The sequence below is a fragment of the Podarcis vaucheri genome (assembly GCF_965113315.1).
Source record: "Podarcis vaucheri genome assembly, chromosome: 7".
Lineage (NCBI taxonomy): Eukaryota > Metazoa > Chordata > Lepidosauria > Squamata > Lacertidae > Podarcis > Podarcis vaucheri.
In genome coordinates, this window is record NC_138765.1 from 27,118,264 (window position 1) to 27,142,620 (window position 24,357).

General features: G+C 45.8%; 1 protein-coding gene across 3 annotated transcripts in view; it reads left to right on the forward strand.

Moving 5' to 3' along the window:
• Positions 1–4,921: 4,921 nt before the first annotated feature.
• The window catches only part of ASAP3 (ArfGAP with SH3 domain, ankyrin repeat and PH domain 3), a 75,696-nt gene continuing 56,260 nt past the window's right edge, over positions 4,922–24,357 (forward strand). For 2 of the 3 annotated variants that reach the window (XR_014221802.1, XM_082231525.1), the window contains exon 1: positions 4,922–5,425. Coding sequence is in view for 2 of the 3 variants with exons in the window: in XM_082231525.1 (XP_082087651.1) it covers positions 5,300–5,425 (126 nt within the window). In the remaining variant the exon portion in view is untranslated. Of the gene's footprint in view, positions 5,426–24,263; positions 24,315–24,357 lie in introns of those variants that run through there. The other variant, XM_082231526.1, reaches the window with a different exon arrangement.

The window sequence follows — 24,357 nt, forward strand, 5'->3', positions numbered from 1 at the left end:
GTTCAGCCCTCTTAAAGCTGATTGAATCCAATAGGATTGTTAAGCGCGTGCCCTTAATCCTTCTGGAATAATATTTAAGGCCACATTCCAAAGCAAGACTCATTTGGAAGTAGTCCAAGGGGAAGGGCTTCTGAGGAAACGTGATTACCCACTGTGAGGAACATGGTCAGTCCAAGTATGTGGCATACAAAGGAAGAAATAAATAACTAAAATGATGAGGAACAGACTAAAACTCTTTTTCTGTTGCACCCTATTAGCAAAGTCACTTCAATAACACAGACACAAGCCCAGTGAGAAAAGTCTTTAAAACACTTTACTAAGCAAACAGAACAAAAGCAATGTATAATTTGAGGAGAAATAACTAGAGAGGTTTTGTCTTTCTTTGTTCAGGCCTTGCACATAGCAGGGTGACACTCAACCAAACATACAGAAAAAAGTTCCCTCAGAACTATGCAGCCAATCAGAACACATGTCATCTAATTGAAGATCGCGCCACTCGCCTGGTTGCTAAGCAAACCTAACCTGTCCCCCTCTTTTTAGTTGACTTTAACACTAACGTGCTTAACCCTTAAGTTGCATGCTGAATGACCTCTCTGCTGCTGTACTTCCATCATCTCCGGTGTCTGTGTGTGTGTGTGTGTGTGAGAGAGAGAGAGAGAGAGAGAGAGAGAGAGAGAGAGATTGTAGAGTGGGCAAATATGAATGGGGCAATATGTCCTTCAAGTAAATCAGTCCCGAGCTGTTGAGGGCTTTATATACCAATAGTAACACCTCGTTTTCTGGTCCATAAACAGCTGCATAACAGGCAGAAACTGAACAGCTGGAGATTTTCCTGGTGGAAGATAACATGGTTGGGAGAGCTTTCCCTGGTGAACTTCTGCCTCTTACCCAGCTGTCAGAGGCCTAAAGAGCAGGGGCAGTGAATCCCTGGCAGACTGTTTCTGTCTCTCCTTGAGAGTCATTTATTTGGGTCCATGCCAGAGTCATCCTGTCTTATTGATTGGCTGGGCAGGGAGACCTTGAGAAGGCGCTCTGTCGTCCACATAGTACTTTTGGCAAAAAGAAAACAAAAACCCAGGGCATGTCTGGGGATTTGCCCTTGTAGAGAAAACTCTTGGGTGCAAGATGCAAATGCAGGGAGAAAGGAGTGTGAGAAAGGAACAGGGGAGAAAGAGATCCTGGTTGCAGTCTCCTGACCTTTTGCTCTCTCGCACAAGCTGCAATGGCTAAAGAGGCCAAACTGCCTTTTCCACTTTAGAAGAGCCTTTTAAAGGAGGGAGGACAACAAAGCCAGGTTAATGACTGAGAGACCACGCCCAGGCTTGTTTTGCCCACAGGAAACAATGTCCTGTACAGAGTGATTACACACCCTTTGGTTCAAGGAGACAAAACAGTCCCAGATAATCTGGAGGCTTGCAGGAATCGACTGTGAGTGGCATGCCATCAGCACTGGCACTGATACAAGTCTGGCAGCATCATATTCCTAGTTGGCATCCTGTGGTCCTTCTAGACATAGCCAGAAGCAGAGGCTGGCTGATACTGAGTCTACAGATGAAGTATGTGAGGTGGGGTGGGGGCACCAAATCAACTTCACCACAGTGTTGTCCTCAGAGTATTTGCACCTGGTAGAAAGAATCCTCTTATACAGCTAAATCCTCTTATGCATGTTTACTCAAAAGTAAGTCCCCTGGAACTTTATTGTCTGGAGCATAGGATGGGAATTTGCTAGACTACAGGTCCCATCTACAGGACCATAAAGAAGGCTGATCGCCGAAGAACTGGTGCTTTTGAATTATGGTGCTGGAGGAGACTCTTGAGAGTCCCATGGACTGCAAGAAGATCAAACCCATCCATTCTTAAGGAAATCAGCCCTGAGTGCTGACTGGAAGGACAGATCCTGAAGCTGAGGCTCCAATACTTTGGCCACCTCATGAGAAGAGAAGACTCCCAGGAAAAGACCCTGATGTTGGGAAAGATGGAGGGCACAAGGAGAAGGGGACGACAGAGGACGAGATGGTTGGACAGTGTTCTCAAAGCTACCAGCATGAGTTTGACCAAACTGCGGGAGGCAGTGGAAGACAGAAGTGCCTAGCATGCTCTAGTCCATGGGGTCACGAAGAGTCGGACATGACTAAACAACAACAAGGTCCCATCATCCCTGAGCATTGACCATGATGACTGGGGCTGATGGGAGTTGTAGTTCAAAACATCTGGAAGGCACCAAGCTGAGGGATTCTGGGCTACAAATACGTGATGGCATTGTTTTCAATTGCTGCAGTTTGTATTGTTACTGTTTTGCTCTAGGTTTTTATTTATCTGAGGTATTTCTGAACTGCCCTTCACTAAAAGATTCCAGGACAGCCAGTGTGCAAATGGTGGCAGCTGTTAGCTGACCTGGGAATGTTTTTGACACTGAAGGGCAGTGTTCTAAATGGATTGCACGAGTTCCCCGTCTGTTTCTAGGCTCAAGTCAAGGAGCTCACACTAGTTTAAACCACAAACTTCTCAGGCCCCCAAAACCTGAAAGATTGTCTCCTTCCCTATAGACCCTCTTAGGAGTTAAGAATGGCAGAAGAGGACGTATTGTTTGTTCTACCACTTTCAGAAGCTGTTGGCCTGGGAGAGGGCCTTCTCAGTGGCAGCTCCAGAGTTGTAGAACTCCCTCCCCACTGAGGTGTGTTAGGAATCTTCATTATACAGTGGTACCTCGGGTTAAGAACTTAATTCGTTCTGGAGGTCCGTTCTTAACCTGAAAGTGTTCTTAACCTGAGGTACCACTTTAGCTAATGGGGCCTCCCGCTGCCACAGCGCTGCTGCCGCCGCACAATTTCTGTTCTCATCCTGAAGCAAAGTTCTTAACCCAAGGTACTATTTCTGGGTTAGCGGAGTCTCTAACCTGAAGTGTATGTAACCCGAGGTACCACGGTACAGCTTTGGGCAAAGGCTAAAGAAACACCTCTTTCGGCACACTACAGAGCCAGTGTGGTGTAGTGGTTAAGAGCGGTAGACTCGTAATCTGGTGAACCGGGTTCGCGTCTCTGCTCCTCCACATGCAGCTGCTGGGTGACCTTGGGCCAGTCACACTTCTTTGAAGTCTCTCAGCCTCACTCACCTCACAGAGTGTTTCTTGTGGGGGAGGAAGGGAAAGGAGATTGTTAGCCGCTTTGAGACTCCTTCGGGTAGTGATAAAGCGGGATATCAAATCCAACTGTTTTCAGCATAGTGTTTTAGCCGCTGTAACCTGCTCTAGGACATTAGTGTTGGCACTTAATTAATTAATTAGTAAAAATAAGAACAGAATGAATGGACAACTTGTTCTTTTATAGATAGGTAGCCGTGTTGGTCTGCCATAGTCAAAATAAAAAAATTCCTTCCAGTAGCACCTTAAAGACCAACTAAGTTAGTTCTTGGTATGAGCTTTCGTGTGCATGCACACTTCTTCAGACACACTTTTTCAGATACACTGTATCTGAAGAAGTGTGCATGCACACGAAAGCTCATACCAAGAGCTAACTTAGTTGGTCTTTAAGGTGCTACTGGAAGGAATTTTTTTTATTTTGTTCTTTTATATTTGCTACTGTGGTAATGGAGGCTGCAAATGCTATGTTCACTGTCCTGAAACAGGGTCCCTTTGAACTGAGAGGGGAGGGCTTTACTTTCATGTTTGTTCAGGCTCTTAACCAATAGGCAGGTAGGTAGTTATCCATGAAGGTTGACAACTATGTATGTTTTCTCCAGTATAAATGTGCCTGCGCTCAGTTGAGCTTCTTCCCAGTTAAGCATGTACAGGGTTGCTATGGCCGGCACCTATATATTTTTTGTACATTATAGACATAGCAAACTGATTCACACAGCATTTGGTGGTATCAGCTGGCTGGAAGGAAATTGGGAGGTGATATTAATCTTTCTCTTTTACACTGTTGAAACATATATATATATATATGGACTTGTTTGTGAAGAAGAGGACAGGTGTGGGGAGTACAGACACTGCCTAAAGCAGCACTTGCCAAATTGGTGCCCTCCAACTGCTTTGGACTACAACTCCCATCAGCACATGCTGGCTGAGGCTGATGGGAGTTGTAGTCCAAGCAGCTGGAGGGCACCAGGTGGCCAAAGTCTGGCCTAGAGTGTTCAGCAACCGGCAATGAGATAACTAAACGTTTAAAAGAAGACAAGAGCTTTGCAGTGCTGGAACAAGCCACACCTCTTAAGTGTATGTGTTTCTCCTTCCCTATGAAGGGATCCAGATTTCAAAAGCTGTAAATATTCTGTGCAGGAGAACTGGCTTTACGTACCTGGGTGCGCACTATCCCTTTTAAAGCACATTCAAAGCACATGCCGCGCCTTCAAAGAATTCTGGGCACTGTAGTTTGTTAAGGGTTGAGGGGGAATTGAAACTCTGCGAGGGGTAAACTGTGCATAAAATGGGGCGCCTTTTCCTGAGCAGAATCGCGTGGCAAAACTTCAACATGTTCCTTCTGGCTCTTTGAAACGCTGAGCAGCTCTTGAGAGCGTATGTGAAACCGGCAGTTAAAAAGCAAAACAAAACTGGAGAACCACCAAAGCAACAGCAAAAACGCTCCAGCCCTGAGCTCTCTTGGAGAGTAAAGCCCCGATCGCTAGGGCTGCAACTGCAAGAAGGCTGCGCCTTTGCAAACTGACTCGGGAGTAAGCCCCATTAAACTCGACGGGAACTTACGTGCGCGTAAAAAACGTGCTGGATCAGGCGCACCGCCTTAGCTCTGCGTTGATAGGCTGCTCGTTTTTCCAGAGAGGAGGATCTCCGCAGCTTGGGGAGAAAGGGAACAAGGGCAACTGGGTGCACTTTGTCTTTAACAGGCTCCGGGCCAAAAATCCGCGCTTGCAGGCTCGCAGGCAGCGGCGGCGTAACAATATCCCCACGTGACTGCCATGAAAGCCTCTGTTCCAACCAGCCAGGCACCGAGGGAGGGAAAGAAACTTACAAGAGGTCGGAGAAGAGGCGCCGCTCGTCATTTACGCACTAGAGAGAGAAGCCAAACCTCGGGGATGTGATACGAAATTGACCAGAAAGGGCTGGAAAAGACGGATTTGGCCACGCTTCTGCCCTCCCCTCTTTTCTCTCCACTTCTCCGCTGTTTCGCTTCGCTCTCCTGTCACTCTTAACTTCTTCTTCCTCCTTCCTTCGAAGGCTCCCTTTCCCTCGCCGCCCTCTGCCTTACTTTTGGATGACTTTCTCCCCCACAACCCCATCTCCCTCCCTTCTTCTCCCCGGCTGCAACTGCGCCCCGATCTCCAAGGTTACGCCTCTCGCAGCAACATGCCGGAGCAGATCAGCGTCTCCGAGTTCGTGGCCGTGACTTCGGAGGATCTCAGCTCGCCGGCGGCTTCCAGCTTCGCCTCCAAATTGCAGAAGTGCCGGGGGGCCGTGGTGGCGCTGGAAGAGGTGAGAGGGGCGGCGGAGGAAGTGGGGCTTGTATGGGGGGGGAGGAGAGGAAAGGCTCTTTCGTTGGGGGAAAAGGCTGGAGAACCGAGATGGTTTCCCTACACCCCCCCCATCTAAAAAATAAAATAAAATCGCGCCTTTCTTGCGCGTAAAAGTGGGCGCGGTTGTCTCCTCGGCGCGGCGCGCACCTGAGCCTTAACGTATTTACTAAGAAACAAGCCGCCCTAGTGCTCAGTAGGGCTTGCTGGCAGGTGATGATGCAGAAGGCGGCAGCAGGTTTAGTTCCGCGTTCCTAGCTCTCGCCACTTTCTCTAAATTTTACGGCTTCCTTCAGTTGGGGAAGGGCCCAAACTCGGCGGGGGAGCGTCAGTCTTTGTGCGCAGAGGATCCCTGGGTCCATCAGGCTCCAGGTCGGATCAGAAATGGCCTTCGCCAGAAACTAAGAGTGCTGCTACCCGGCATTGTAGACCACATCCAGCTAAGTGGCTCCAACGTCTGCTCATCTATGTCCTCCAAGAGAAGGGGGGTGGCCAAGGGGACTGCTGCCGCCTGCCCCTCAGCAACTGTCATCTGAGGCAACCACCCACCTTTGTCTTATGGTAGGGGGCCAGTCCTGAAATCAATGGTACCGTAAACTTTCTGCCTGAAAGGTCTTGAGTTCTGAGGCAGGCGCTCACAAAGTATGGCACAGGGAACATCTGTAGAGCCAAGATTGCCCCTGATCTGCGCCAACCCAAGGGACACCTGATGCAGCCCAAATGCAGCCCCAGATAAATGTGGGTGCAAGGCTAACGTTCCATTAGGGGTTTTTAAAACCCCAAATAAGCATAGGGTTAGGAGGGGTGCAGGAGCAGATTCTGTGCCAACCCCCTCCCTTCAGGAACAGGAGGGGGTCAACCCTGCAGGCTGCTTCTTTGCAAGTGCTGTTGCTGTTGATAGAGCATGAGACTCTTAATCTCAAGGTCATGAGTTTGAGCCCCATGTTGGGCAAAAGATTCCTGCATTGCATTGCATGGGGTTGGGTTGGGCTAGATGAGCCTTGTGGTCCCATTTTAAAGCACTGGCAGAAGTAGAATATGAATTTGCTGAACTAAATTTAAAAAGGGATACAAAAATGGGAGACGTGAGGAAGTCAGGAAAATAAGTTAACTAAAGTGGAGATAAGAAAGAGGGAATTTTTGTTCTTTTATATGTGTTTTCTTTTTTCTTTTTTGTGTTTAATTTTTGTATTTTGTATTTTGTATTTGTTTTGTTTTTGTTTTGTTTCTCCCCCAACTTTTCTATCGATAAAATCTAACAAAATATTATTATAAAATAAATAAAATAAAGCACTTGCAGAAGAGCACCCTGCAGCCTGCAGGATTGAATCTGCCACTCACCAAGAAGGTGAGTGGAGGAGGATTAAATTCTGAATCCCTGTGGAGAGCACTCAGGGAAGCAGATGCCTTGCAGCCTTCTCACCTCATGCCCTGCCCCCTGACAGTCCCAATTCACTCTGGACAACTCAGTCTGGCCATGGCTGTCTTGATTTGGCCCAAGCTGAGATCCCCACAAGTAGGTTTGGTTTCGACTGGGCTTTGTCCAAATCAGGCCCACTTGCCCTACTTTGTACTTGACAGATTCAGAATCCATATTTATCCTCCTTGTAATTATCACTCCCAGCCATGCAAGTTCTTCTTCTGCTCAGAATGTAAGACAAGATTCTGAGAGTGCACGGTCAGCATTCAGGAGGCCACTCTTCCCAAGCCAACCTGCTTCATAGGTGCTCAGGCTATGTAGCCCCGTACTTTTTCTTGTTTGCTGTGACCCTGCTAGGTAGCCGTGTTGGTCTGCCATAGTCAAAATAAAAAAAATTCCTTCCTGTAGCACCTTAAAGACCAACTAAGTTAGTTCTTGTTATAAGCTTGGTGAAGAAGTGTGCATGCACACGAAAGCTTATACCAAGAACTAACTTAGTTGGTCTTTAAGGTGCTACAGGAAGGAATTTTTTTTATTTTGTTTTGTTGAGCCTCTTCTCCACTTGGATCAGTACTCCATCTGCATTTGACATGATATCATAGTTGTTCTCCATCCAGATGTCTCTCTCTCTGCGTTTGTTCTGGGAGGGGGACTGTGAGATTTCCAAGTGACTCTTCACCAGGATGCTAAGATGCATGCATTTGGAATGATTACTTCACCCATTTCTATATTATGAACCAGGAGAGAATTCCTGGGAATGGGGACAAGAGATGAGTACCATTTTCGGAAGGCTTATCATTAAGGCAACTACGTATCCTGTTTTACAGAAGACAGTTTTTTGTTTGAAGGCACCCTCCATTGGAAGGGCTGTCAAGTCCCAGTCTAGCTAAAACATAGGAGAATAAGAGGAGCTTGGCTGCTGGATCAGACGGTGAAACATCTAGTTCAGCACCCTCACTATGGCCAACCAGACTCCCTAGATTAGGGGTCAGCAAACTTTTTCACTGTCCCTCAGACCTTGTGGGAGGCCAGACTATATTTTGAGGGGGGAAATGAACATATTCCTATGCCCCACAAATAACCCAGAGATGCATTTTAAGTAAAAGGACACATTCTACTCATGGAAAACCACGCTGATTCCCAGACCGTCCGCAGGCTGGATTTAGAAGGTGATTGGGCTGAATCTGGCCCCCGGGCCTTAGTTTGCCTACCTATGCCCTAGATTTTCCAGCAAATGTTATCCAGAGGCATAGCATATTTGACGGTGGTCAAACATAGCCATTGTGGCTATTATCCGATAGCTGTAGAAATGCCCTGTTATCAGTGTGAGATAAGTAGATTTTTCTTTTTTTAGTTTTTATTGTTAAAACAATTCAGCATTAATACACACATATTGCGAAGGTTGTTATTGTTTAGTCGTGTCCGACTCTTTGTGACCCCATGGACCAGAGCACGCCAGGCACTCCTGTCTTGTTCTGATGGTAGCCTAAGGTTATTTCTGCAGCCCTCAAACTCTGAGTGTTTGACACATGCCAGTAAAAAGTTCCTCTGATCCATGCTTATTCCAGATTGTTTGCAGAGATGAATGTTGAGGTAGACCAGAAATAAGAAGAATCAGTTTTGGAATAGGCTAGCAACCCCAACATATGTTTTATATTTGCAGTCTAAAAGCAGGAAATTCAAAAAGTGGGTTGTCATATTCAGACTATATCTATTTAAAATCAAAGGGCAAGTTAATGGCTAACCTAAATCCATTAAATTCAGTGGGACTCCTCTGAATTTGACTTATCTGGATACAACCCAGTATGCTTTAGTCTTGGTTTTTTTAAAACACACACTCTTACACAGAAGTCTTTCTAAAGAACATGGTTAGAGGCCGTTTCCACAAACGATGCTTTTCTTACAATGTTGGAAGTGAAACATCCTTCAGCCAGAATTGATGCCTTCCACACTGAGTCACACACTCTTTATTAAAAATGATATTTCTTAATCTCGCTTGTTAAAGAATGCTTTGATTTCTGTCCCCACACCTCGTCCAAGAAACCACAAGGCGTGTAATCTTGGATGATAATGTGAATTATCTTTTTGTCAGAATTGCTGCCTTCCACACTGAGTAATGCACTCTGGATTAAAAGGCAGATTTGTTAATTTGTCTTGTAAAAGTGCTTTGATTTCCAAACCATGAGAACTGCAGTCTTGGGTAACGATTCCATTGCAATTCCTCAATCTGACATTATAGATACCTGTTCACTTTCTGAATTCTTTACAATCCCCAAGGCAGCTCTGAGAACTCTACATAATGGAGACACTGCAGTGCTGAAGTTGGGCTGGAGACCTCTTCTGCTCCAAAAGTCTCTTCCATTATGCTGCTGTGCTATACAGTGCCTTTTCTTGTGCAGCACCATGCAAAGTATCTGATGAGTTCTGGGAAATGGGAAAGCTTGCATGTATACACTTTGGTCCAAAAAAACCAAAAAATTGCTTAGACTTTCTTAGTCTCTTTGGCTGTGTTCTTAATTTTCTTTCAAAACTGCTTGTTCATGTGACCAATCTTGCATCTGCATAGTTCTCCCTGAGTGTCCCCCAGAGATGGAGTCAAGCTGACTCATGTATGTGATGACTCCCCACCCCTAACCATAGGGGCAGTTCTCAGGAATCATCTATATTTGGGGGTTGGGAAGTCGTGGTCTTCCAGATGTTGTTGAACTCCAACTCCCATCAGCCCCAGCCAGCATTGGCAATGGTCAGCGATGGGAGCTGTAGTCCAGCCACATCCAGGGAAGGTCTCACATTACCCACCCTGTATATAATTTTATAACTGTAGATCCTGCCTTGTTGCTAAGTCAGAGGCAGTAATGCTTCTGAATTCCAGCTTCTGAATTGCAGGGGGAAGTGCTCTTGCACTTGGGTCTTTGCACAGACACCTGCTTGGCCACTTTGAGAACAGGGTACTGGACTAGATGGGTCATTAGCCCAATCCAACAGGCTCCTCTTACATTCAAGGAGTGTGCTTGAAATGGATCTTGGATCCCTCTCCAGTCTGAAATAGTTGTTGCTTTATGATTGGAAATAGCTCCATGGGCTAATTTTTGAGGTCACCGGGAAGCAGAATATAAAGGATATTAGTAATATAAACAATGTTAGCAATGCAAAATAATCATCATCATGCTGTTGGGTTGTGTGCCTTTGAGGATCATTTGCTACCTGGCTGCCTTGCATATCTGATTCATACACATTGGATCCCTACACCTCACCCGTGATCTGCTGCTTTGTTGCCTCTTATCAAATGCCAAGCTACACAGCTGGTGGTCAAAGGGCACCTGCATGTTGTCCTGGCTTATGTGTATGTTTCCACACTCCAGTAGCTTTCAGACTCATATATATGCCTATAAGGCTCTCAAAGCATTTTTCAAAATGAGCAGAAATCTATTTGTATTTATTTTTAATTAGTAGACATTTCTGTACTGCCCTACGCCCAATTGGTCATGGGTAGTTTACAAAGAAATAAGGTAATATAGAAACGGATTAGAATACATAATGAACAAAAACCATTCTCCTAAGTTCTGTAAATAGCATAATTTAAAAACACCTTTAAAATGACACTATCCCATCATCTGATAAAAGCTCAGTGAAATAGGTGGGCTTTTAATCTGGTGCCTGAAATAATACAAAGTTGCTGTGTGACACACATCAGTGGGGAAGCCATTTCAACACCAAAAAGGGGCTTCCGTGGATCCCTGCAATATACACCTCGGTCAACGCAGAAATCACCAGGAGAGTCTCTTCCACTGATCTTACAACAGGGTCAGGTTGATAGGAGAGAAGGCCTTGTCTAAGATACTTGGGCCCTCGGCCAATTCAGGGCTTTAAATGGCAACGTAAGAGACTGCATGAGATGGACGACTGGCTGCCTGGGACTGGCGTGAGGTAGAGTCCATCATCATCAGGATAGCTTGACCACAGTTGCCCATGCACTGGTACCCTCATGGCTGGATTACTGCAATGCCCTCTGTGTGTGTGTACCTTGGGGGTTGGCCTGGAAGCTGAAGCTGGTACAGAACATGGCGGCTAGGTTGCTTGTGGGGGCAAACTATGGGCAGCATATACACATTGTTTTCAGGATTTGCACTGGCTGCCGATCTGCTATGGGGCAAATTCAAGGTGTTGTTACAACACATAAGGTCCTGTTAAGCTCATGACCAGGTTACAGGTCACCTTATCCCTTATACACCCAGTAAATCTTTGAGGTTTCACTTGCAAGTTCCACAGATATCAAAAGCTTGTCCTGCAGTAACTCAGAGCAAGGCTTTTAGTGTGGCTGCTCCTGTTCTGTGGAATTGCAATCCAGCTGAGATATGACAGCTGCCCACTATCTGCATTTTGTTGAAAAAAAATGAGGACATTTTTGGTCCAACAGGCTTTTCCAGCTGTTTTAGTTTTTCTTTAAATGTATCAGCTGCTTGGGGTGTTTCTCACTGGGTTTTCTGCTGCTTTTATTGTATATCACATTGAAACAATTGTGTAGAAGGTGATGAATAAATTGATCATGATGGCAATAATAATGTCTAGGGCCACAGACTTTCCATCCTTGTTCGAAAGCATTTTATGGATGACTTCATGCTTCAATTTCTCCTACTTGGATTGCGCGGTTGGATGAATTTTAGTTGGTTTGGATTTTGTTACTTTTCCCTGTGTCTTTTTGGTAAGCTGTATTGAATATTGGTGGAAAATAGTTGGGCGTGTGGTCTAAGCCACTGAGCCTCTTGGGCTTGCCGATCAGAAGGTCGGCAGTTTGAATCCCTGCGATGCGGTGAGCTCCCATTGCTCGGTCCCAGCTCCTGCCAGCCTAGCAGTTCGAAAGCACTCCAAAAAGTGCAAGTAGATAAATAGGTACTGCTCTGGCGGGAAGGTAAACGGCGTTTCCATGCGCTTCTCTGGTTTTCAGTGTTCCGTTGCACCAGAAGCAGCTTAGTCATGCTGGCCGCATGACCCAGAAAAACTGTCTGCAGACAAACGCCGGCTCCCTCGGCCTGTAAAGCGAGATGAGTGCACAACCCCAAAGTCGTCTGCGACTGGACTTAACTGTCAGGGGTCCTTTCCCTTTCGCTTTATACTTGTTTTAAAGAGAAGGGGCTTTGTGGGGCAGACCAACTTGATTAAACCCTTCAAATACATTTGTGGCCTGAACTCTGTGAGGTATAGAAAAATCTGGAGGTGAAACTTTAAAAGTGCTTCTCTCTTCATTACATTTTTATTTTGCTACATGGGGCTGATCTTCTTCCTCATTTTATCCTTGCAGCGACCTTGCAAGACAGGCTGTGCCCGTGAGGTGGGAGAGTGATGACTCAAGGTCATAGAATCATAGGGTTCCTTCCAACTCTACGTTTCTGAGGGTCGTCTAGTCCAACCCCCTGCAATGCAGGAATATGCAGCTGTCCCATATGGGGATCAAACCTGCAACCTTGGCATTATTAGCACCATGCTCTAACCAACTGAGACAGGTTAACTTCATAGTGGCTGAGTGGGGATTTGAACCCGCCCCTTCCGTCTGCCGCCTTCTGACCAGGATGCCACTGGGCACAAGCTTTCCTGTTGACTAGATGGAAACTTGCTATGCTACACTGCTGTCTGTCATGTCATTTGTGCAGAATAGCAGGAGGCTGCTGTCCGTTGTATTGCTGGTCGTTCCTGTGACACTTTTGCTAATGCAGCCAAAGTATCAGTTGAACTCCTTCCAACATTAGCATCGTCCATAAAAATAGAAGCCGTGTCCAAATGGCCATCCGTAATATAGAGCCCTTGATACTTTGTTGCAGCTTTTTTCTTCGAGTGGGCCGTTGCCTTAAAAACAACAACAACAACAACAACAACAACAACAACAACACCAACACCAACTGCTTGCTACTGTGATCTGGCACTATTCAGGGTGGAAATGAAGCAATAGGATGTTCCTGAATAGGCAAACTGCGGAAGATGAGGAGCTTAATTGCCCAACAGACACGTTGTGGCCCAAGAACTCTGCAAGATGCACATTGTGGTGGCAGCCTCCCCAGGGCGGTTCTAACACTATTAGAGTACAGTTCCTCTCTTCAGTATGGTGTTGACACACATTTGGAGAGGCTGTTGCATTGCACCTGTGGTTCACCAGAAATGCTTTGTAATTAAACTGTCTGACCTCATGAGAGCCAAAGAAAAGCCCTGCTGGATCAGCCACATCTAGTCCAGCATCCTGTTCTCCCTGTGGTCAACTAGTTGCCTGTGGCAAGCCTCCAAGGAAGACCTGGACACAATAGCAGTCTTTCCTCTTGGGATTCCCAGCAACCATCATTCAGAGGCATGCTGCCTCCAAAGGTGGGCGTAAGGCCCTAGCCACTGAGTCTGCTAGCCATTGATAGCTTCATTCTCCAAGAATTTGCCTAATCCTCATTTAAAGCCATCCAAGTTAGTGGCTTTTGCTGCCTCCTGTGGGAGTGAGTAAAGGTAAAGGGACCCCTGACCATTAGGTCCAGTCGTGGCTGACTCTGGGGTTGTGGCGCTCATCTCACTTTATTGGCCGAGGGAGCCAGCGTACAGCTTCCGGGTCATGTGGCCAGCATGACTAAGCCGCTTCTGGTGAATCAGAGCAGCGCACAGAAATGCTGTTTACCTTCCCGCCGGAGCGGTACCTATTTATCTACTTGCACTTTGATGTGCATTTGAACTGTTAGGTTGGCAGGAGTAGGGACCGAGCAACGGGAGCTCACCCCGTTGCAGGGATTCGAACCGCTGACCTTCTGATCGCTAATCCCTAGGCCACCTGCTTCCCTCACATGGGAGTGAGTACTGTAGCTTAATTATGAAAAAAAAGCTTGCTTTTCTGTCCTGAATCTTCCAACATTCAGCTTCATAGGATGGCTCCTGGTTCTAGTATTATGGGGGATGGGGAGAGAGAAACCTTTTTCACTCTCTCCACACTTCACAACAGTCCCCTCTAGAGTAGGCTGGTTATTCTTCATTTGTACAGAGCTAGAAACAGGTTAAGAAGTCACAGCCACCCTGCAATTTCATTCCCAGACAAAGCTTTGCAATTCTTCCAGATCCACTCTTCCCATGAGCTCATGCTGACCTACTTCTAGATCATGCTTGGAATTCTGTCTTGGCCTCATGACCTCGTATAGTTTCTGTTGGTTTCTGCTCTCTTCACTGTGCAGCGAAGTGCTTGTCACAAGACAATGTTTACATTCCACAGTCAGAGTACTGTTGGGTTTTCCCACGGGAATGGGAAGCTGGATGTGACGTACACTGGTTTCCTGTTTTTCACTGTTCTCTCGGTGTTTCTTCATTCCGAGGAGAAGGACGGTTGCTTCTCTGCTCCCGCAGAGGCAAGATGCATGTTTGTAATTTCTCAATATTGAATTGAAAATAAAGCAACTTTAAGCATGTGGCACGTACTGTTCGTCATTCCGTTGTGCAAAGGACTCTGCAATCACAACATTTTGGTTATCGGGCCCAGAAAGACGTAAATCAAACTGAAGATTAAAGACTCCAGCAGTCGAGTCGGAATGCCGGCAGAGGAACAGAGGAACGGATCGCGTTATCTGCTCTGCGCGTCAAGTTTGATTGATGAAGGTATGTGCTCATGCTGCCCGGAGCAGCCTGCCAGTTTCTAATTTATGGCTTTATGGCTGGACTTTGAACTTTTAAAGCCGTTTTGCCGCGATACAGGCTATGAGGCACAAGCTCACAGGCTTGTGGTGGCTGGGAAAACGAAAGTACTTTTTACAAGTGCTTTTGGAAGTTGCTATACAGTGACGCAGCTTGATTAAAGCAGCAATAATGGCTAATGCAAAGCTGATTGAAGCTTTTGGGATTCCTAAGCTCAATAAGAAAAATTACACGGAGTGGGTGCAGTATGCAGAGGCAATTCTGCGGAAAGAAGGTCTGTTTAATGTTATTACAGACAACCCCCCCAGCTCCAATTACGGCTGAATGGACTGCTAAGGATTCCAAAGCAAGGGGAACGCTTACGTTGATAGTATCCCCAGAGGAGCTCTGTCTGTTGCGTGGCAAGACCACAGCCAAAGAAATTTGGAACACTTTAAGAGAGGCTCACTTGAGGACAGAAGCTGGTTCCTCAATGTACTACTATGCCAAGCTGCATGGTATGGCTCTTGCTGAAGGTGGAGATGTGCGTAAACATCTGATGGAGATGCAGAATCTGAGACACGAGTTGCAACAGAGAGGACTCAACTTTCCAGAGGCTGTGTATTCCTTCATGATACTACATTCTTTGGGTCCATGTTGGGAGTCCGTTGCCACTCAGATTGCTGTTCAACCAACTGCTCAGTTCACAGTAGCCTACGTTACTGCCGTGATCCAGAATGAAGCAGATCGCCGGGGTGCTAGCTGCATGGATAAGGGGGAGTCTTCACAGATGTCATCCCAGAGTGCAGTGGAACCACCAGAGGGCGCCAAAGCTTTGAAGGCAGTGAAATGCTACTCATGTGGACGTCTAGGCCATATGAAGAGGGAATGCAGATATCCCAGGGCCAAGACAGAGCAGCGCAGCGGAAGTTCATCGCGTGGAAAAGGCAAAAGCAAAGGCAAAGGTCCGGTGTCCAGGACAACGCAGCACAAGGCAATGGTCTCACGCTTCACTCCAAAGGTCGCGAAGGTCCAGAAGACGTCCAGATCTTTCTTCGTTGTTGATTCAGCAGCTACCCACCACATGTGCAACGATAAGCGACTGTTCGTGTCTTTTACACCGCAGGAAGGTGCGATTCATCAGGCGGATGACCACACGATCCCCAGTCAAGGCTACGGAACTGTTGTTCTTCACAGTTTGGACTTAGAGATACATGATGTACTGTATGTTCCGGATGCCACACACAATCTTCTAAGTGTGATGCAGCTGAATGAACGCAACATTGACGTTTCCTTCAAGAACAAGAAATGCACCATCACAAAGAAAGACGATTATGTATTGCATGCTGAATGTGTTGATCGTTTGTTTGTTTTGTATTATGATGATGTTGTGCAGAATGATACTTGTTGCATTGCAGGTTCTAACAAAAGTTTGCATGCAGGATGTATTCATGATTTTCACAGGAAATTTGGTTATTTGCATTTTGAGGCAGTATCTAAAATGCCTACCTTGGTTGAAGGTATGACTATTAAACCCTGCAGGTACCACATGAAGTGCAAGGCATGCGCAGCAAACAAGGTGAAAATGGCTGCGAAAGGTAAGGTGTCTAGTAGGCAAGCTACAGAACCATACCAGGTTGTTCATGCTGATTTAGTTGGTCCACTATCGCCCTCTTTGGGTGGCAATAGGTTCTTCATGGTTCTCATTGATGCATTTTCCAGGTATATTTACGTGTACAATCTCAAGCAGAAATCAGAGGCTTTTCCAAGGTTCAAGGAATTCTGTGCTTGGTTGGAAAATGTGCATGGTAAGAAGATAAAAATTCTTTTCACAGATCGCGGGGGAGAATTCACTTCTCAGCAGTTCGAAGCTTTTCTGACTGAGAAAGGAATTCAACACGATTTGTCCAGTCCTCGCTCGCCATGGCAGAATGGGCTTTGCGAAAGGGCAAATCAAACATTGCTTCAAGGGTTAAAAACCTTGCTGCATGATGCCAATCTTCCAGAGAGTTATTGGGCCGAATCTCTCTCATGTTTTGTTTACAGTTACAATCGCAGGTTATCTTCAGCGATTGGTTGTACCCCGTATGAGAAGATGTTTGGCAAGAAACCATACATCAAACACATGAAAATTTTTGGTTCTGATATGTGGATTCACTCACCACAAAGCTCCAAATTAGGCAAACGTGGATTGCATGGTATCTTTCTAGGTTATCAGAAAGGTTCTTACAGAATAATGATGACTGACTCTAAGACAATTAGGCTCACAAGAAGTGTTGAGTACAATGCCAAGTGGGGGGAGAACGTGGGAATTTTCCAATGTTATCCTGATGACAGTGATGAGACTAAGGATAAGCAACAGCAACCCACACCCACTGATGAAGGTTCTGATTCTGAGTCTGAAACTGAATCGGATAATTCAGAGGATTTCAAGAGTGCGAAAGCCTCTATGCGACCCTCTGAAAGCTCTGATCAGGAATTGGAAGAACCATTGTTCACAATAGGTCACTTTTCTCCTAAGAAGGAAGAGGAAAGTGTTGAAGACCAAAGGCTGATTCGCAGGTCACAAAGAGCCACAAAAGGCAGACCTCCAAAGAGATTTGCTGATGAATTTGCTAAGACAGCAGTAGCAGCTGTTAAAAGTTCCAAGAAGGTATTTGAACCTTCAAGTTTCCAAGAAATCCAGGATTTGGATTCTAAGGAAGCTGAGCCATGGTTAAATGCTATGAAGGCTGAGCTTGATTCCTTAGAAAGGAACAAAACTTGGGAGCTAGTTCCAGTAGTTCCAGGAATGAAACTGCTTGGAAGCAAATGGGTCTTCAAAGCGAAGACTGATCAAAATGGCAAGATAGTCAGACACAAAGCCAGATTGGTAGCCAGAGGTTTTGCACAGGTACCAGGTGAAGACTATCACGAGACCTACTCACCCACAGTGAGATATGAGAGCATTAGGCTTATGCTCAAGCTAGCTGCAGAGGAGAATCTACACATTAGTCACCACGATGTAAATACAGCGTTTTTGTACGGATCTCTAGGTGAATCACTTTATATGCTTCCACCTGATGGCGTACAGGTAAAACAGGGATTTGTTTGTGCTCTGAAAAAGTCCCTTTATGGTCTCAAACAAAGTGCACGGTGTTGGCACACAAAACTCACTGAAGCATTGTTTTCTCTAGGTTTTCAGCAAGGGAAAGCTGATCCATGTGTATTTGTCAAAGAGGAGGGGCAAAAGAAGCTGTATTGTTTGTTTTATGTTGATGATATTTTATTCTTTTGGAAAGATGTCACAATGTACAATAACGCCCTAGCTCAACTGAAAGAGCACTTTGACATGAAAGATCTTGGTGAGGTAAACAACTACCTATCTCTGGAAATAGAGAAAGATCAAAGTGGTAACATTCTAGTACACCAGTCAAGGAAAATTGCTGATGTGTTAAGCAAACTAAACCTGATGGATGCTAACCCTGTAGACACACCGATGACAACAGGTTATCAGGTAGAAGACACTGAAGAAGCATTTTCTGACACTACACTGTACAGAAGTGTGCTAGGCAAGCTAAACTTCATTGCCAGATGTTCAAGACCTGATATTGCTGTTAGCTGTAATTTGCTAAGCAGACAAGTCAACAATCCTACTATTAATGATTGGAAAGCTCTGAAACGCATAGCGCGCTATTTGAAAGGCACTATGCATTACAGACTAAGATTTAACAATCAGAAGTCTGGTGGTCTTGAGATTTTTGCAGATGCAAGTTTTGGAAGTGACACTACAGACAGGAAAAGTACGTCTGGAGTTTGCTACATGTACAATCAGGGTCTATTTGATTGGTCATGCAAGAAGCAAACAACAATTAGCTTAAGTACTTGTGAAGCTGAACTGAATGCACTGTCTTATTCACTTAAGGATTGTGAATGGTTGTTACAATTGTGCAAAGACATGAAAATTCCTGTCAAATGTCCAATCCAGGTTTACCAGGACAACAAAGCATGTTTGGCTTTGCTGAATTCGGAAGGTTGTAAGCAAAGCACGAAGCACTTGCAATTGAAGTTGCAACATGCTAGGGAACATATTCAGAAGGGACTCGTAACGGTGTCCTATATGCCACGTAATGAAATTCCTGCTGATGTATTGTCCAAGATTGTATCAAGGGATCAACACTGTACCTATGTACAGAAGTTGGGTTTGTACTGATATTGTACGAACACGCTGCCCAGTGATGTTCACAGAAAGGGGGAGGATGTTGGTTTCTGCTCTCTTCACTGTGCAGCGAAGTGCTTGTCACAAGACAATGTTTACATTCCACAGTCAGAGTACTGTTGGGTTTTCCCACGGGAATGGGAAGCTGGATGTGACGTACACTGGTTTCCTGTTTTTCACTGTTCTCTCGGTGTTTCTTCATTCCGAGGAGAAGGACGGTTGCTTCTCTGCTCCCGCAGAGGCAAGATGCATGTTTGTAATTTCTCAATATTGAATTGAAAATAAAGCAACTTTAAGCATGTGGCACGTACTGTTCGTCATTCCGTTGTGCAAAGGACTCTGCAATCACAACAGTTTCCAGGTCAGGTGCTGGAAACAAAAGAGCTACACCTTCCATTGGTTGTACAGTGCTGTATTTTTTAAGTTTAGATTTGCTGGGAGCCTAGTGATGCTACTCTGGCACCCCATCTGGGAGAATCCATTTGACTTGGGGGAACTGTTTTGCCCCTGAAAGTTTTGCCTATAGAAGTATATACTGAATTGTGCTTGCTTTTATATCACTGCTTTCTCGACTCTTTTGGCCTGTTGGTTGGCTTGTGTGCATGTGCCCTGCATTAAGCAAATGAGCTCCGCTTCCGCATAGTTATGTCCAGAGCGATACATGACCTGTACGTTGCCCATTTTAGCCGGTTAGACAAGATCCCAGGAGACACAGCTTGCAGTTATTTCCTGTAGTTAAGCAAAGTGCCATTGGCCTACATGCATGTGTTTGGGAGACGTCATTTCCTCTGTATAGCAAACTCAGGCACTGAGTGCCAGTTGGATTGTAGCCAAATTTGGGACACTGAGGAACAAGAGAGGATATATCATTATGCAAGGTTTGCAGAGGGATGAAAATGTATGTCAATCATCTGAAGTCATAACGACACTCACTTGTCAAAGTTGGCCCACAGGGATGGGGATCTGGCCCGTTGGTCTAAAAAGGTTCCCCACCCTCCACCGGAAGTGAGTGAAGTGGTTGAGGATGCTAGGACTGAATTCAGTGAAAAATAAGCTAGTGGATATTGCCCCATGCTACAAGAATGGATTTCAAAATTTGGTTTCCTTCCTGGGCCAAGGTCAGAAACTCTCCTTCACCTCCATCCACCCTATTCTGGGTCTGCATAGGCTGGATTGAAATGTTGTTTTCAGGAGAGAAAGAAAGTCTCATCATGGAGGAAGAGGTGAAGTGGAGGAGGGACACTGCACAGACATGTCTGGGCAAACTTCAGACACTGAAATGGAGAGCTAATTGAGCCTTGTGACAAAATTTTTCAAAACGCTTGCAAAAGCAAACAAACGTGTGTGTGTGTGTGTATAGGACATCAACCTTGGCCTCCAGTCTATGAAAATAATTGAGAAATCCAGGATTTTACTGTAACTCTATCCTGGGCAGTAGTGAGTCCATCCTAAAACAAAGGGAGGGAGTGAAAGATAGTTTTAGGCTGTTAAGTAGATTGCAGCAGTAACTGGGGAAGGGGTGATTAATTGCTTTCCCGCCCATGGTGGATCTCAGGGTGGGTTGTTCCTGATAGTATGAATGTTTAAATGTGTATATTTTATGCAACCCTTGCATAAAAGGGTTTGAAACCCTTGTTATTGAGAGAGAGATGGGTGTCTGTTCTTACCTGTTGATAACATTTCTGTACTTGCTACGATGGATAAATAATGGCTGCAGTCCTTAGAATACACTGCTCACTTTTAATCTGGAATCAGTCCAAGCACAGGGATCTGAATCTTAGTCGCTGTAAATCTGAAAATCTTTTGACCCCCTACCTACCATCTGAAATAACGGTGCCTGGTCTTTCACTGAATGTAGTGCAGTATTGCCAGCTTGAGGAACTAATGAAAGATCTACAGCAGGGGTAGCCGACGTAGTGCCCTCCAGCAGGATTTGACTACAATTCTCATTAGCCACAGCCAGGATAGCCATGAGCGACCATGTTGGCTACCCAGGATCAAGACTTTACGACTCACGAAACTAGAGTTATTTCCACAGTTTAAGGTCATCAATGAGGAAAAGTGGGGCTCTTGTGCCTTGAATCGGGCAGAAAATCAACTGATTAAGCCTTTTCTAGTATGGAAATAAAATTGCAGGGAAAACCTTGCCTGTTGACACTGCCTGCCAAGCATCTTAGTACTTGACATGTGACCCCCCCCTGATTTAATTCTGAGCCTTCCACGCCACCTGCAAGGAATATGCAAATTTGCATGATGCAAAGTACATACATTATTTATGCAAATACATGCCCTCTTTTGCAGGTAGGGCAGAGGGCCCAAATCCACAGACAGTGTATTGGCCTCAGAAAATCTTCTTGGCACCCCTGACTGAATATCTTTTTTTATACTCTGCTGCTCCTAATTTTAGATTTCATAGCTGCCCTTTTCAGGCTGGGCTTCCTTAACAGTTGGCTGTGTTTTATAGCCGTACCAACCAGTTCCCACTTCATTGAGCAGCTCTGCAAAGTGGAGAATGGCTCTCATTGATCTTACTTAACAACCAGCGTGCAAAAGAAAGGGCGATTTCCAAAGAGGCACTCTCTTTCTGACAGCCAGCAAAAGATTCTGTCTGGCTAGCAGGGCACATTTGGAAGGAATTCAAGGCTGATTTTAGAATGCAGGGTGTAAATTAGACAATTGCACAGAGAGGCTCCGTGGGGTCAGTGATGGGGTCTAATGCAGTCACAGATGGAGGCTGTGTGAGGTCACCACCAGCTACAGGTGCAGAGCTGTCTCCTCTCTCTCATTCTGGAGACATTTCCCCCTTGCATCTCTGCATCTGTGGCTGAGCTGATTATCCTCAAGGAGGGGGTGTATATCTCTCAGAGATTTTGGACTGCAGCTGCAGAAGTCCAGTGGGGCGTGCATAGCTGCCTGGCTTGGCTTCTGCTGGCATGAGCTTGGGGATCTTAGAAAGTAAAATAAAAAGCAGTGTCTTTGGGCAATTGTGGAATTTGGTCTGTAAGATGCTACAGTATTTTGCACACCAGGAAGGCTCTTTTTGAACTGTTGCTAGACCTAGGGACATAGGTAGTTACCTTGGATGGAGTCAAGACTCCTGGCACATCTAGTTTAGTACTGTCAACACTGATTGATGGAGATGCTCCACAGCTTCAGAGGGGGACATTCCTAGTCCGTCTTGGAGATTCTGAGGATTGAACCTGGAACCTTCTGCTGGCAAAGCAGATGCTCTGTTACTGAGCTGCGGTTGGATTGTTGACAGTGGGTTGTGGGATGGTGATTCTTCCTAGCACTTAGTCAACCCATGTGTGGGGAACCTAGGACCCTCCCGATGTTGCTGGACTCCCCTCAGTCCCAGCCAGTATGCTGAATAACCAACAGTAATGGGAATTATAGTCTAGTGCACTGCTTCTCAAACTCGGGCCCCTAGCTGTTGTTGGACTACAACTCTCATCACCCCTGATCACTGGTCCTGCTAGCTAGGGATGATGGTATTTGCAGTCCAACCATAGCTGGGGATCCACAAAAGGTTTCCCCACACTCTAATCTAACTTCCTTGCCTTAAAAAACAAAGGTACAGGAGAAGTTGCTGGAGAGTGGTAGTGACGTCCTCTTGATGTTGTTAGACAACATCATCCCCTGACCATTGGGCATGCTGGCTGTGGCTGATGGGGATTGTCCAACGACATATGGAGAGCACCACATTGCGACTCCTGCTGTAGAACAAGAGAATGGAATTCAGTACAGGCGACTCTCAAATTATGCATGGGTTATTTTCCGGACAGTGTTCAAAATTCGGCAGGAGCCAGGCACATTTTGCACCTGGCTATTAACCACTTAGGGACGCAGGTGGTGCTGTGGGTTAAACCACAGAGCCTAGGGCTTGCCGATCAGAAGGTCAGTGGTTTGAATCCCTGTGACGGGGTGAGCTCCCGTTGCTTGGTCCCTGCTCCTGCCAACCTAGCAGTTCAAAAGCACGCCAGTGCAAGTAGATAAATAGGTACTGCTCTGGTGGGAAGGTAAATGGCGTTTCCGTGTGCTGCTCTGATTTGTCAGAAGCGGCTTAGTCATGCTGGCCACATGACCCGGAAGCTCCCTCTGCCAGCTCCCTCTGCCAATAAAGTGAGATGAGCGCCGCAACCCCAGAGTCGGCCACGACTGGAGCTAATGGTCAGGGGTCCCTTTACCTTTACCTATCAGCCACTTGCAACCAAGTGAAGATGCCTGGGCACTAGGATGGCACCTGACATCTCCAGCATCTGGAGGTGATGCCTGGGGATCACTGGATCTTGACTGTTTTCACACACTAGCAACACAGCCTGCAGAATTCTATCTGTTATATTTTATCTGGACAATCAGAATGAATTCCAGGAACCAAGAAGTCACATTGAAAAATATGACTTTCAAGCTGTCAGGCCCAACAATAACAACTAGGCATTCAATTTTGGGGACTGGTTTAAGGAGCTGTATGCCGCCTAGCTTATATATCTGAGTTTGTAAATGTGAATATGCACAAGTTGCAAGTTACCTGTACACGGTACAGCAGACAGGTGAGCTTTCATTGTTGATTGGAGGAGTGGGGCATAGGTCTTGGCTTGAGAATAGGCATGTTTACATATGTTTCGACTGAACAATGCTAGAATGCTTGCAAGAACTTCCAGATCTTTGAAAATAGGAAAGTGAAGGAAGGGGATGTTTCTTCTGAGATGGCAACAAAATGCAAGGGTGTGGCCTCATTCTTAGCTTTTTGAAAAACAAAAAACAAATCTGTTTGCTGCAATTGAGAATCTCGTGCTACTGCGTATAATTAGCAACATGCAGTCTGCCTTTCACCTGTGTCTGGTCTTCCAGGAACAACGTCGGTGTTTGTCCCTCCTGCAGCTCCCGAGACAGGCTCAGGCCTGCCTAGGACACTGTAGATGCTGGTGGAGCCCTGCTTCCGTGCCTAGGTGGATTCCTGACTGTGAGGTTCATGCTGTTTTCAGGGAGCAATCAGAGGCTGACTCAGGGGGCAAATCCAAGCACCTTTGATGGTTGCAGGTTCAAATTCGTTTATTTGCAAAGGTATAACCCACACTTTCACAAAAATATAGCAAGGTGGAGTACAACATCTAAAGATAGAATCAACGAAAAGATCCATAAAAACAGAAATGGATATCAGTAGATACTGATTGGTTAAAAGGAAACCACCCAGAGATTAAGAGCTCTACGGACTGAGCTATCCCAGCTGTTAACATCAGGTTTTAAAGAAAGAGCTACGGGTGTCTTCCATGCATGCTGAGGGTTGTGTTGGGATCCTCTGGGTTGTGTGTGCTCTAATGCAAGTGCTGATGATGTCCCTTCCCTTAAGAAGACCCCTTTCCCCCAGCCAAGCTCCCCTCCCCTCCACGGTTTTCCTCTGACTCCATCCCATTTTAACAAATGTTATCCCTTGCTTGACCCTAAACAATTGCTTTCTCCCCATCCAGATGATTACATCCTCCAAGTATTTTTCCAGCACTGTTATCATGACTGAACCTCAGCCAGGCTTCAGGTTAACTCTTTGCTGCTCCGTCCGTCTCTGCAACCTGTTTGATGGTTTGTGGCAGTGCTGCTCTCTTAGATGAGCAGGTAAACAAAGACCCTGGCAAGTTGGGATGCGGGAGAAATAAAT